At 38.4% G+C, this 12,574-nt stretch overlaps 1 protein-coding gene across 1 annotated transcript; it reads left to right on the plus strand.

Annotated features, from left to right (window-relative positions):
• Positions 1-1,066: 1,066 nt before the first annotated feature.
• Positions 1,067-8,053, plus strand: LOC126809717 (proline-rich protein 36). Its single transcript, XM_050534458.2, has 4 exons — positions 1,067-1,272; positions 3,708-4,975; positions 6,115-6,201; positions 7,270-8,053. Exons 2-4 carry the CDS (start codon positions 3,715-3,717, stop codon positions 7,557-7,559), a joined length of 1,638 nt encoding a protein of 545 aa, XP_050390415.2. The 5' UTR covers positions 1,067-1,272; positions 3,708-3,714; the 3' UTR covers positions 7,560-8,053.
• Positions 8,054-12,574: the final 4,521 nt, after the last annotated feature.

The following is a 12,574-nucleotide window of genomic DNA, read 5'->3' on the forward strand; positions in this document are numbered from 1 at the left end:
ATGAGAGATTAAAGCTCATTTAATTGCATGTAGACTTTGGTTATTATTTTCAGAGTTGGGCATAAAACAGACTAGTACTGTACTTGCTTTGTAGTGCGCCTCTCTCTGGCGTGGGGAGTTGGATGGCCGAATGGTTTAACGTGTGCGCATTGCATCATAAGGTCTGTCATTGCAAGTGCCATTGTTTGGAATCCCCGCTTGTACTGACAAGGAGTAGTGTCTCCTTTTCAATCTCGTGGGTTTTCTCCAGATCTTTCCACTGCTAAAGAAATATAATTGAACCACATATTAGTACTAAAAATAAAAATTCAGAATGTAATCTCTGTTGGATCTTCTGACATTCATATTATTACAAAAATTTAACAATTTAATACATTTATTATGCAGAGGCGGATCCAGGAATTTTTGCAGGAGGGGGTTTGCCAGGTTCCTGAGACAATGTATCTCCCCCCCCCCCCCCGTCCTGCATGGTCTCTATCGTCATTTTGGCGTATATACATACACATTTTATTATGAATTAATACAATGACATTGTGATTCAATTTTATGGATGCAAAGCATTACTTGTGATATCACATAATGTCTATATCATTATCACGTGCTTTGAGTGCCCATCCTGTCCCACATCTGACAATAAAGGATAAAGCACACGGCCGAGAACCCTTTCTCATAAAAAGTGTTGATTTACGAAAAAATTTATGTAGCTGACCGGGGGGGGGGGGGGGTCGCCCCCCCCTCTTAACCCTCCCCTGACCTTGGGCGACAGTAATCAACCTGACCACCGCAATGCAAATACATCGATATTATACAGGCCCGCCAGAGGAATTCAACATCTATATGAATTTTGTATATAAATATGCTCCCCGCCTTTTATGTATGGCACGTTATATTAAATTTCAGTCCAGAATTTTATGCGACTATAACAAAAATAACGTGATTTAAATTGCATTACGGTAGTCGTCGCCGTTCAGCCAATAAAGACTAAAATGGCGTCGTGGGGCATACCTTCGACGGAGTAACATATGTGGAAAACTTCGATCGGAATATTAAAACGTGTTTTCCTTATCGATTCGAGTACTTTAAGTCTGCTATATACAAGAGAATTTGTCGACTAGACTTTGTGGATATTTGTCATCAACAAAAACATTAAAGACCCGAAACATGTAGTTTTCCAGGTTTAAAATTCCGGGCGTTTTTCCATTAAATAATATATAAAAAGAAGTTCATAAACAGTCAATCAGTTGAAGGATATTATATATAACAACTACAACAGTAAGTAAAACTTTATATAAAAATAGACTGTTATATCGCGACTATATATATTATAGGCAATTTAATACGCAGTGGTTCTTGTTAAAATTTAGCTCAGAACAGTAGGACATTAAAACCCATTAAATTCATTTCTTGTCTTTAAATTGTCAAAATAAATTCAGAGACATAAAAATAGAGTGTTATATCGCGGCTATATATATTATAGGCTATTTAATGCGCAGTGATTTTTTTTACAATTTAGATCAGAACAGTAGAACATTAAAGCCCATTTAATTCATTTCTTGTCTTGAAATTGTCAGAATAAGTCCAGAGGCAATACATGCAGTAGATTTGATCCCACTGGTGTAGGCTCAAGTCCTATTGATAAATGAAATTAAACAGGGTTTAAAGACCCACTTTTCTGCTCCGACTGGGCTAATGAAGACGGGGCTCTATATAATACGTGTTTGAGTAGTCATAGGAAGTCATCTATTCACATAGAGCTACATTTTCATTAAATGCAGTTAAATGGGTGAAGACGTTTGTTTTTATTTCGAAGTGTTAGATTAGATACAAAGAACAAACTGACACTTTAGAAGTGAAAATGGGGGTTAACGTCCTACTGTTCTACTCCGACTGGGCTAATGACATCTTCCTCGCCTTAACTATGTACATGTAAAACTCGCGGTCGTTGCTTCAGGAACATGGGCTAATGAAGACGGGTATACGCCATACAGTGTGCTATGAGGGAAATTTTGCCCGGAGAGCGGCACTATAGCATAATCTTATATCGAAATCAAACTGCCAAGGGTTCTTTTACGTGCTTCGTTTTTTCGTCCCATCCGAACGACTAGACAGCTGTCCTTTATCAGGCCCTCCGTCCTGCACCACTGACAAGGGGGAAACCACGTCGGAAATTCTATCGATACTACATGATCATAACATTGAAATAACGACAGCGAAATATGATAAATGTTAAAGTATAAATTTAGATCTGTATTTATAGAAAATTGTATATATCACGTAGAAGACAAGGGTGTGTATATTCTGTTTATTCAATTTCACATTAGACGTAGTGACAGCTGCTGTTTAAAAAGGCTATAAAATCAAGCCAGAACAGCACGTGACTTATAATCATGTAAATACCGATAGTTTAACTAGAGTTTTATTACTCACATTCACCATTAAGAATTTCAAATTGCCTTTTCGTCTTGAATGGTAAAGTAAGGTGTTTAAACCTTAGAGATAAATGCAGTAATTTAAGAGAGTATATAGGTAATTACACATACAGTCTGATCTATAAAAAAATAAAACCAAGTACGAACAATCCAAACCATTAGACAAAATACGTATATCTAATAACGTTAAGTCTCGTTGATTCAGTCTGTTTAAATAAGCCATCAATTACGTTCCGTTTTATTTATGATCTTGTACAAAAGACGAAAATAAATGAAATGAAATGAAATGGGGTTTAACGTCCTGCTCCGACTGGGCTTATGAAGACGGGCATACGCCATACAGTGTGCTATGAGGGAAATTTTGCCTGGGCAGCGGCACTATGGTCTACTCTTATATCAAATTCCAACTGTCAAGGGATCATTTATGTGCACGCCAATGTATACACGCGACCTCGGTTTTTTGTCAGGTCCTCCGTCCCACACCACTGAAAAGGGGGAACCACGGCGGAAAATCTCGATGAACTTTCTCGGCCAATGGAGGGATCGAACACTTGACCTCGAGGCTAGTGAGCCAGCGTCTTACCCACTTAGTCACGATGGCTTCAAGACGAAACTGTAGATAAAAATAGATAGAGACGATACGGACGGGGTAAAAGTTTCCTATACCATTATATTGCACCAGAATTCCAACTGGATTAAAATAAATTGACCATCTAGGCGATTTCAGGACTAACATTATTTTATTTACATGTAATAAGGTAATGAAACAGACTCTTTTGGCGATTAAATATGTTTTGCACAACGGTTTTATCTTTTAAAAAGCAAGTAATAATTCACCAACAGCTAACATTTAATATAAAGCGAACAACATAGTCACACCCTTTTCATATATATCAAAAAATGGGGAGAAAAGGGATCAGCAAGAGACAGGGAGAAATGGGATTTAACGCCCACTCGACACAAGCCAGGTCATTTCGGGACTAACATATGGTTCAATTTTATTTAAATAATTCGCTTGCGCGTAGGGGTCTTTACCAGTAGGAGGAAACCGGTTGAACAGGCGACCCTACTCCTTGTCACGTACAATCGAGGAATCGAAACCGCGCCAGTTGATTCAGGACCAACAAGAGCCCATTGTCTGGTTTTAGACCATCGCGAGAACGAACAACTCTGAACAGAGCAAAATACAAACCTTTTTGCATCTTTATTTTTCATTTTTCAATACAAAAAAAAATTCATATTTTGATTAGAATTAATTTTTTTCTGCTTGTGTTTCAGATAAAAGATGAAGTTCAATCTGTTGTTGGCTAGCCTGGCATTAATCATATCATTAAGTAAGAGTCAGACTGATCATAACACCCCACCTTCAATCGACGAACAGTCTGCAATACAAAATTTATTTAACCCTACCACATCTCCCCAAGCACAACAATCACCAATCGTTGAATTAACTACAAATACAGATAAACCACAGACAGTAAATCCACCCCAGGCACCTCTAGCAACAAGTCCACCACAGGCACAAAATCTGCCACAGGCAACTAGTCCACCACAGGCACAAAGTTCACCACTAGCAACAAGTCCACCACAGGCACAAAATCCACCACTAGCAACAAGCCCGCCACAGGCACAAAATCTGCCACAGGCAACTAGTCCACCACAGGCACAAAGTTCACCACTAGAAACAAGTCCACCACAGGCACAAAATCTGCCACAGGCAACCAGTCCACCACAGGCACAAAATTTGCCACAGGCAACTAGTACACTACAGGCGCAAAATTCACCTCTAGCAACAAGTCCACCACAGACACAAAATCAGCAACAGGCAACAAGTCCACCACAGGCACAAAGTTCACCACTAGCAACAAGTCCACCACAGGCACAAAATCCGCCACAGGCAACAAGTCCACCACATGCTCAAAATTCACCACTAGCAACAAGTCCACCACAGGCTGAAAATTCACCACTAGCAACAAGTCCACCACCGGCACAAAGTTCACCTCTAGAAACACGCCCACCGCAGACACAAAATCCGCCACAGGCAACAAGTCCACCGCAGACACAAAATCTGCCACAGGCAACAAACCCACCAACAGATCAGCCAGTTGTTACTAATCCACCCCAAGAACAGCCAAATATAACAAATCAAGAAACAACAAATATCCCCAAACCAACAAATCCACCACAAAGTCCACCGGCTGCAACAAATCCGAAAGAAACACCCGAAGAACCACCAATTCCACCACAGGCCACTAATCCACCGCAAGCCACAAATCCATCACAAGCAATAAACCAAACACAGGCTGTTAATCCACCACAAGTATCAAATCAGTCAGCAACAGCTCAATCACAAGCTGTAAATTCACCAGCAGCTAATCCACAAGAAATACATCAACCAGAAGTCACTCAGCAACCAACCAATTCACCGCAAGAAATAAATTACCCAGAGCAAGAATACAATAAATTACCCAAACCGCAAGCAGCATCTAACCCACCAAAAGAATCTACTAATCCACCCTGGGAAGCAACATATCCACCACAAGAAGGTAAAACGCATGGAGATACTTTGTGTCCATGATAAACATGTACTTTCTCTGTATACCTTAGTATTTAAACACCACTATATAATATAAATAATCAGTAGCAATGGTCGACAATTGGTTAAAACATACCTTGACTGTTCAAACTTCATATATTACTGGGTGCAAAATCTGTCAATTCACTGGTGAGATACAGACGTTTAGAAATGAACTTAAATGGGGTTTAAAGTCCTACTGTTCTGCTCCGACTGGGCTAATGAAGACGGGCATACGCTATATAGAGTGCTACGAGGGTAATTTTGCCCTGGCAGCGGCGCTACGACCTACTCCTATATTGAAGTCCAACTACCAAGGGATCTTTTACGTGCACACCAATCTGTACGCGGGACCTCGGTTTTTCGTGCCATCCGAACGACTAGACAGCTGTCTTCCTTCCTGCACCACTGACAAGGAAAAATCACGCCGGAACAGACGTTTAGAACTTATATGCATGGCCTGTACAAGTTAACCACTAGATTCAGTACGCATATTTAATTCCACAAATATATTTCGCGGTTTTTTTACTTTTTGGCAAACTCAAAGTAGGCAAGTCGCTAACTCAATATCATCCACTGTCTTCGACATTGCAAATACGACTTGTTGGTCAATGTAAATTAACATTGATGTTGTTATCTTACCGTGAAAAGACGGGCTTCTGATATCCAATCGCGTGCCAGAATACTTTCAGGCGCCATTTGTAATGAAGCGACTCGATGAACGAGGCTAATCATACCTCGCAGGAGAATACTATCGGTGTAGACTGGAATAATCAGACGCCAAAGATTGCAATTCAGTTAGGACTCTTGGCGAATTTCGCCGAACATAACTGATCAGAAATTACAGTAAAAACAAAAACGATTGAATGTAAATCAGTTTGTATATATAGGGTCAAATTCATTGCGACCCATTTGTGTTCATTTCTAGGTGCCAAAGAATAGAGATTTATCCCCTTTAATAATGTCTAACGTTTTAAAGATCTTTTGGTGTATATTCTAAAGTATTGTTTAGTGAAGACATCTAAATCAATCAGTTTATATATATTTAACAATAGCACTTTACGTAGGTATGTGTTTGTTAATCAGTAACGAATACAATGTTTATTATAGGCCTAAGCTCGGACACAGATGATGATGGATTTCTTGACGATTCTGCTTCAAGTGAAAACATCGATGGCTTAATAGATGAAGTTTTAGGTAAATTAAATATTCATTAAAATTCTGAAAACTTCGATTACTATATCAATGCAATAACGTCATCGCAATATTTAAATGGCAGCTGCAGGCCTATGATGCCCGATTGGTTGAATTGCCAAGTTAGTCGGACATTAGGGAATTATTGACTTGCACTAATTAAACACGTGATCTCTAGTCAGCTACATGTTATAAACATTTATCACCCCAAAATCTACTGCGATATATCGCTTTACATGAATTTGATTGGTCGGATGAAAAGGAACTACTTTTTTTTTATTTTCGAAGAACATTTCATTTTTGATTAAAAGTAACTTCTTTTTTTATTTTTTTTTTTATTAAAAATGAACTATTTTTTATTTAATTGACCTTGATGGAAACACTGAGTCAATATAAAGGACTTTGCAATGGTTTAATTGCTGTAAAAAAAATGATGTATCACTACGCCGTAATGTAATCAGGTTCAGTAAAGGTGAAATCTATAGCAAAGAATTATATTTATTTATTTGTGCATGTAAGAAAGGATTGGGAGATAAATAAAATCTCCTACTCGTCTTTTTTGATATCAAAAAAGACGAGTAGGAGATTCTCTATATGTCTTTCTCGACCTATAATGTGTAAAATTTGTCGTCTATATCCCTCCAGTGTCTTGCTACAAGACTGTCGTACGATGCGTTGCGATACGTTTCGATACTATCAACACGATTTCTACGAATGGCCTCAATATATGAAAAGACCTGATGGGTTCACCACGACTATGCCACGATTAAACCCACGATTTCAATCGCAGCAGGAATCGTGATAGTTGGAACCTATATAATAACGTACATCTAAAATATTCCACCACTAACATTGCTCTACCCGGTCAATCAGGGTTCTATACAGGAGCAGCTAAACAAACATTAACTGTTTGGTGTTTCAAAGTGTTTTAAACACTGTTCAGGTCGTCACATATCATATATTGTGTTGTTTATATAGCCTATCCATCCTAACTGTTTTGAAATTGATTGGTGTCAGCCTTTGTTGTGACCAAACCAAAGCCTTATAGATCGTACTCATTTTCCATTTCAGAAGACTTTTTTGGTGGGGAGAATGCCACTATCGTTCCAGAACCATCTGATGAATCAAGCCAATCCAGTAACTCAACCATCAGCCAATCGGCGAATTCCACCCTTAGCCAATCATCGTCTATTTTTGGTAAAGATGGCAGCATGTTTTCAGTAGTGCTAATCTCCTGTTTAAGTTTTGGTATTATATTCTTTATTGCTGTTGTGGCCTTAGTTGGAAGACGTGTTTATGACGGATGGCAGAAGAGACACTATTCTAGAATAGACTATTTGGTAAACGGAATGTATAATTAAAACAGTAAGCTTATATTTGATGTAAATCGTTGTGTATATTGTATTATTGTGTGCCTTATTACTTAATAACATGGTTTCGGAATACTTATTTTATTATTATGTGAATATTGTGTGCTAATTTGTGTGTGAATAGACAAAAGTCGTATATTTCTAAACGTAGAAAGCCTCGAACAAATATGAACCGGTATTGGTGTTCTACCATTCCATTGTGGAACTAAACAAGTACGATCGTTATTTTGACCAGGAACTGACCATGTTGTTGGATGAAATTCACAACTCTAATTCCCCAAATCGATGCAGACTTGTTCAAAGAAGAAACATTCCGTTTGGACTTGAATAATAGACGGAGCCTTAGGCTTTTTTGAAGAGCTTCATCCCAAGCAGAAGAACAACAACAAGTAGCGGTTAGCGACCAGTCTCTGTTCCAAAAAACTCTACCTAATTATCTACGACATGTATGAATTATTAAAAGATAATAAAATTATTAGAATAGAGATAGAATGATTTTAATGTGTCAGTTTGAGACTAACATATGACTGTAAGTAGCGGTTAACAGGATGTTGTTTGTGTAATGGGCTAATGGCAGCAGCACACCCGAAAGCCACGCAAGAAAGTGTTTGAGCCGCGCTTGTCAAGGGAAGAAAATTTGCAAAATAGAGGTTTTGATTTCGAACTGTTGAGGGATCTTTAAGGCAGCTTTAGACGCATTGAAGCAGATATCGGGTTGGTGTAAAATGCCTTCTAGCTCATTATGTTACTGGGTGATCGAATCCCTGGTCATAACCCTAAGCTGTCATCCAGAGGGTGTTGTCAGGGATTCTGGGTTATGGTTAGTGTAACCTACCCATACCCCCTACCACAAGACCTTGTGGTGTCGGTCAAACTCAAACTGAGCTTGGCGTAAGGAAATTTCCGTTCCACTAAACCGGCCTGAAAATAGATTCGTAAGAAAAATCGTTTTAGCCGTACAAGTTAGCTCCCCTGGCAGTGACAAACGTGAACACAATCAACCAGCTGCTGGTATATTTACAATATATTATAAACCTGTAACGGTAAATCTCTTTGATCTTTGGGGTATATCCTATGCCCGGAATAACTTGCGGTCTGAAAGTTGGGGTGGGGGTTTTGGGTATATACAGGGAAATTTGGGGTTATTCTTCTGAAAGTTTTTCTTTAAACCTGTAATGGGTTAATCTTCCAGGGTAGGTTTTTTTTCCCATAAAAAACATGATATAAGGTTTTTCTTACGGGAATTCTGGGATATTCTCATCTTGCGTACATGTAAAAGTCGACGGTTTATAAGCAAGATAAAGTCCTCGACTTCGGTTATCCTACACAAATCACCTTACACCAGTCGGCAAACCTCGGCTGATGCTGGTAACCTACATCTGCCGAGGTTTCCGAATGCACCTTACACATGTAAGTCTGATAGAAATGTGTGAACTATATAATTACATGAACCAACACCAAGCTTATTCTGTAGGGCAAGTAACAAGACCAGAACCAACCCCCCCCCCCCCCACAAGGAAAAAAACAAACAAACATAAAGCCAAACACAGTTATAATTCGGTTATGTTTCTTCCTCATTTTCTCACAGGGGGCTTGTCATTGAGTCAACTGGTGTGGTTTCGATTCCCCGGTTGTACGTGACAAGGAGTAGGGTCGCCTGTCCAACCTCGTCGGTTTTCTCCGGGTCCTCCGGGTTTCTCCCACTGCTAAAGACCCCTATGCGCAAGCGAATTATTGAAATAAAATTGAACCATATGTTGGTCCCGAAATGACCTAGTATGTGTCGAGTGGACGTTAAACCCCATTTTTCTCACATAAAAAATTAGCGCCACACCTGACTAAATATATATGAAAAATATCTGAATTTTGCAAAATAAAAATATGGTAAGTCAGACGGCATACAACTGTAGACAGAGACTAGTCATAGACACATAGAAAGACTCAAACTAAATAAAGAAAAACACAGCTATGAACTTATCAGTAGACACCAGTGACTACTCAATTGGGATCACGTGTTTTTTCACATATTCTTAGTGTGCCGTTCAAAATTTCGCGTCACGCTTAGGAAGATCTCGCGGCACACCTGTGTGCCCCGGCACACTGGTTAAGAATCACGGGTCTAGAGCATGGTGGTGTACATGTATATTGACAATTATTCCTTGACACAGCCGGGGACAGCGAACTCATACGTGAATTAGCTGTAGTCCAGAGGGATTCAGTCGATCCTTTGAAGAATCTTTGATCACATCGCTTCGCCTGATTTTCTCCATGGAAATCCTTGATGAAAGTTGTTGTTCATCTTAAACAAATCGCTGAAGGTTTCCACAGTTCGGGAATCTTTAACAGCCGCGCCTTTATTTATATAACAAAAATGTCTCATAATAAGGATTTTAGCTGTATTTGGGTCGAATTAAAACAACTTAAACATACATTATGCAAGAGCTAAATCTGTCTATTTCAGGTCTTTCTTTAGGCCTGAAATGTTATCTAAATTATTAATTAGACATTGATTAACCTATCCAGGCCATAATCAACTCTAGATGGCAGCGCTAGCCTGCGATCTTTAGTGGATTGTAAGCCGATTTACTGCATAACTTTCCTTCTCGAGTAAACGATTAAATGGATAATCGAGACTATGCTGTTTATCGTACTGACTTTAGTAATGATGACCGAGGCTTATGGGAATTTCAGTCGCTTAGTTCTCGGTTCATAGTGGTTCAATTTGAATGAAATTTTCACCAAATTGCCTTTACGTCATTATCTAGTTTTTAACTATTATAGTGGGAACTGCCAACTCGTTACCGAATCTCCCATAATGTATCTTTTATTATATTAAATGGTGAATGGTTTTTAAGGTCAAATAATACACACTTTCACCTGTCACATAATTCGAGTTCATTAATAAATAACCATTATATACAATCAAAATATAAAATTATATGTCATTATTATTGGGGTTGTGTCAATAAATCTGGACGTCACAACGGCTCATAAAGTAAAATTAATGTGGAATGGAAATTGTTAACGTTACATTATTATCTGAGAGGTTTGTATTTGACACTTGTTATAAACAATATATGGTTTTACAATACCAATAAATATCTTAATAAAATTCTTACGTCTTACATATATCATAGGGTGGAAAGCCCAATGTCCACCAGCAATAACATTGTAATATATCATAGCCTAATGTGCAGCTCAAGCTTTAAATTACTTAGAGAGAGAGAGAGAGAGAGAGAGAGAGAGAGAGAAGAGCGAGAGAGAGAGAGAGAAGGGCTTTAACGTCCACTCGACACAAACTAGGTCATTTCGGAAATAACATATGGTTCAATTTTAATTCAATAATTCGCAGTGGGAGGAAACCGGAGGACCCATGAGAAAACCCAACAACCGGGGAATCGAAACCACGCCAGTCGACTCAATGACAGACCTAATAATGCAACACGCACGCACTAACCATTCGGCCACCAATCCCACTTAAATTACTTAAACTGATATTAAAAGTGGACTTTAGGTGCGGTTGAGTATTTAATAAATAATTTATAACCGCCTTTCTAAATTTGAAGGTGACCTCAAATTAAGAAATATTCAGAGTGGGTGGGAAAAATTTGCAACAATGGTGAAACAGTCATGGAAGAGGTAGTAAACTGATCTCTGGTCTTGGATACCATTTAGTATGATATAATGTATTATATGATATATATGTAGGCTACTTTCTGTTGTTTTTTGTAGTCTAAATCATTTAAACTTCGCTTTAACATAAATATGTTAAACATAAAATTTGTGTTTTATAAATAAATATCGCTAAAGTAATCTTGTCATGGGCGATGGGTGTTGAACTAGGTAAAATATGGCTGTAAATATACATTAAAGTTACAATTTCATTTTTTTAAGTTATATTTTTAAAATGTATTAAAATAAAGCCCTAAAATAGATGGTATCTATAAACAGTCCTACCTTGTTAAAGAACAATCCTATTAATCCTATAATTCACTATTGCCAGTTGAGAAATTGGCAAAAATATCATTTTCAACTTCAAATTCAAACGTTTGAAGATAGCTGTTCCATGGTGGGGATTAGGAAAACAAGGGAGATAATTGGGAGGTAATTGTGTTATTATTTCCAGTGTGAAGATTTTTAAGAGTGAGAAAGATAACCTATGATCGTATAATAGTGGCAAAAGACATAGAAATAATTATATTTGAATTTCTTAGAAAATATGAAATTGTAACTTTAAGATGTATTATATAAGATTTCGATAAAGAACTGACAGTTCTCGCTATAATAGGTTAAAAATAGACAATGAAAAGGGAATATATTGAAAATGTCAGTCAAATTATTTCATTCTGGCCGACGTAATGGTCGTTAGAAGAATAGAGTAGTCTCGATTGCCATTGCTACCGTTCTTAAGATCATAATCATAGCCTTAATCATCCATTTTTTTAATATATAGCACGACGTTTCGACAAGTATTCTCTTATTGTGCACTTAGCTAAATCTTCTTTAAGAGATTCTAACTGTAGGCCGGTTGGGGAGGTTCGGGAATTTCCGGAGTCCAAAATGACCGCTTTATATAAATGAGTATTTTGGGGAATACTAACCATTTTGAACTCTGGAAATAACCGAACCTCCCGAACCGACATACAGTTAGCATTCCATACCATTCTGACTCTTACAAAACGGCCATCGAAGAAACAAACAATTACATGCATATTTCTCTAATTACTGAAACTCAATTGCCTCATTATAAGTGGGTGAGCTCTGTAGCATGAAGGGGGATCACGTGGCTAAGTGGGTAAGACGCTGGCTCGCTAGCCTGGCGGTCGGGTGTTCGATCCCTGCATTGGCCGAGAAAGTTCATCCAGATTTTCCGGCGTGGTTTCCCTTTGTCAGTGATGCAGGACGGAGGACCTGACAAGGACAGCTGTCTAGTCGTTCGGATGGCACGAAAAACCGAGGTCCCGTGTACACATTGGCGTGCACGTAAAAGATCCCCTGGCAGTTGG

This window comes from Patella vulgata, chromosome 2 (assembly GCF_932274485.2).
Source record: "Patella vulgata chromosome 2, xgPatVulg1.2, whole genome shotgun sequence".
In the NCBI taxonomy this organism is placed as follows: Eukaryota; Metazoa; Mollusca; class Gastropoda; family Patellidae; genus Patella; species Patella vulgata.

Excerpts from the sequence above, each read along its gene's own strand:
- LOC126809717 (XM_050534458.2), top strand. The coding sequence starts at position 3,715 with ATGAAGTTCAATCTGTTGTTGGCTAGCCTGGCATTAATCATATCATTA. Across the intron at positions 4,976-6,114 it reads AACATATCCACCACAAGAAG|GCCTAAGCTCGGACACAGAT; the intron begins GTAAAACGCATG and ends TGTTTATTATAG. Across the intron at positions 6,202-7,269 it reads CTTAATAGATGAAGTTTTAG|AAGACTTTTTTGGTGGGGAG; the intron begins GTAAATTAAATA and ends TTTCCATTTCAG.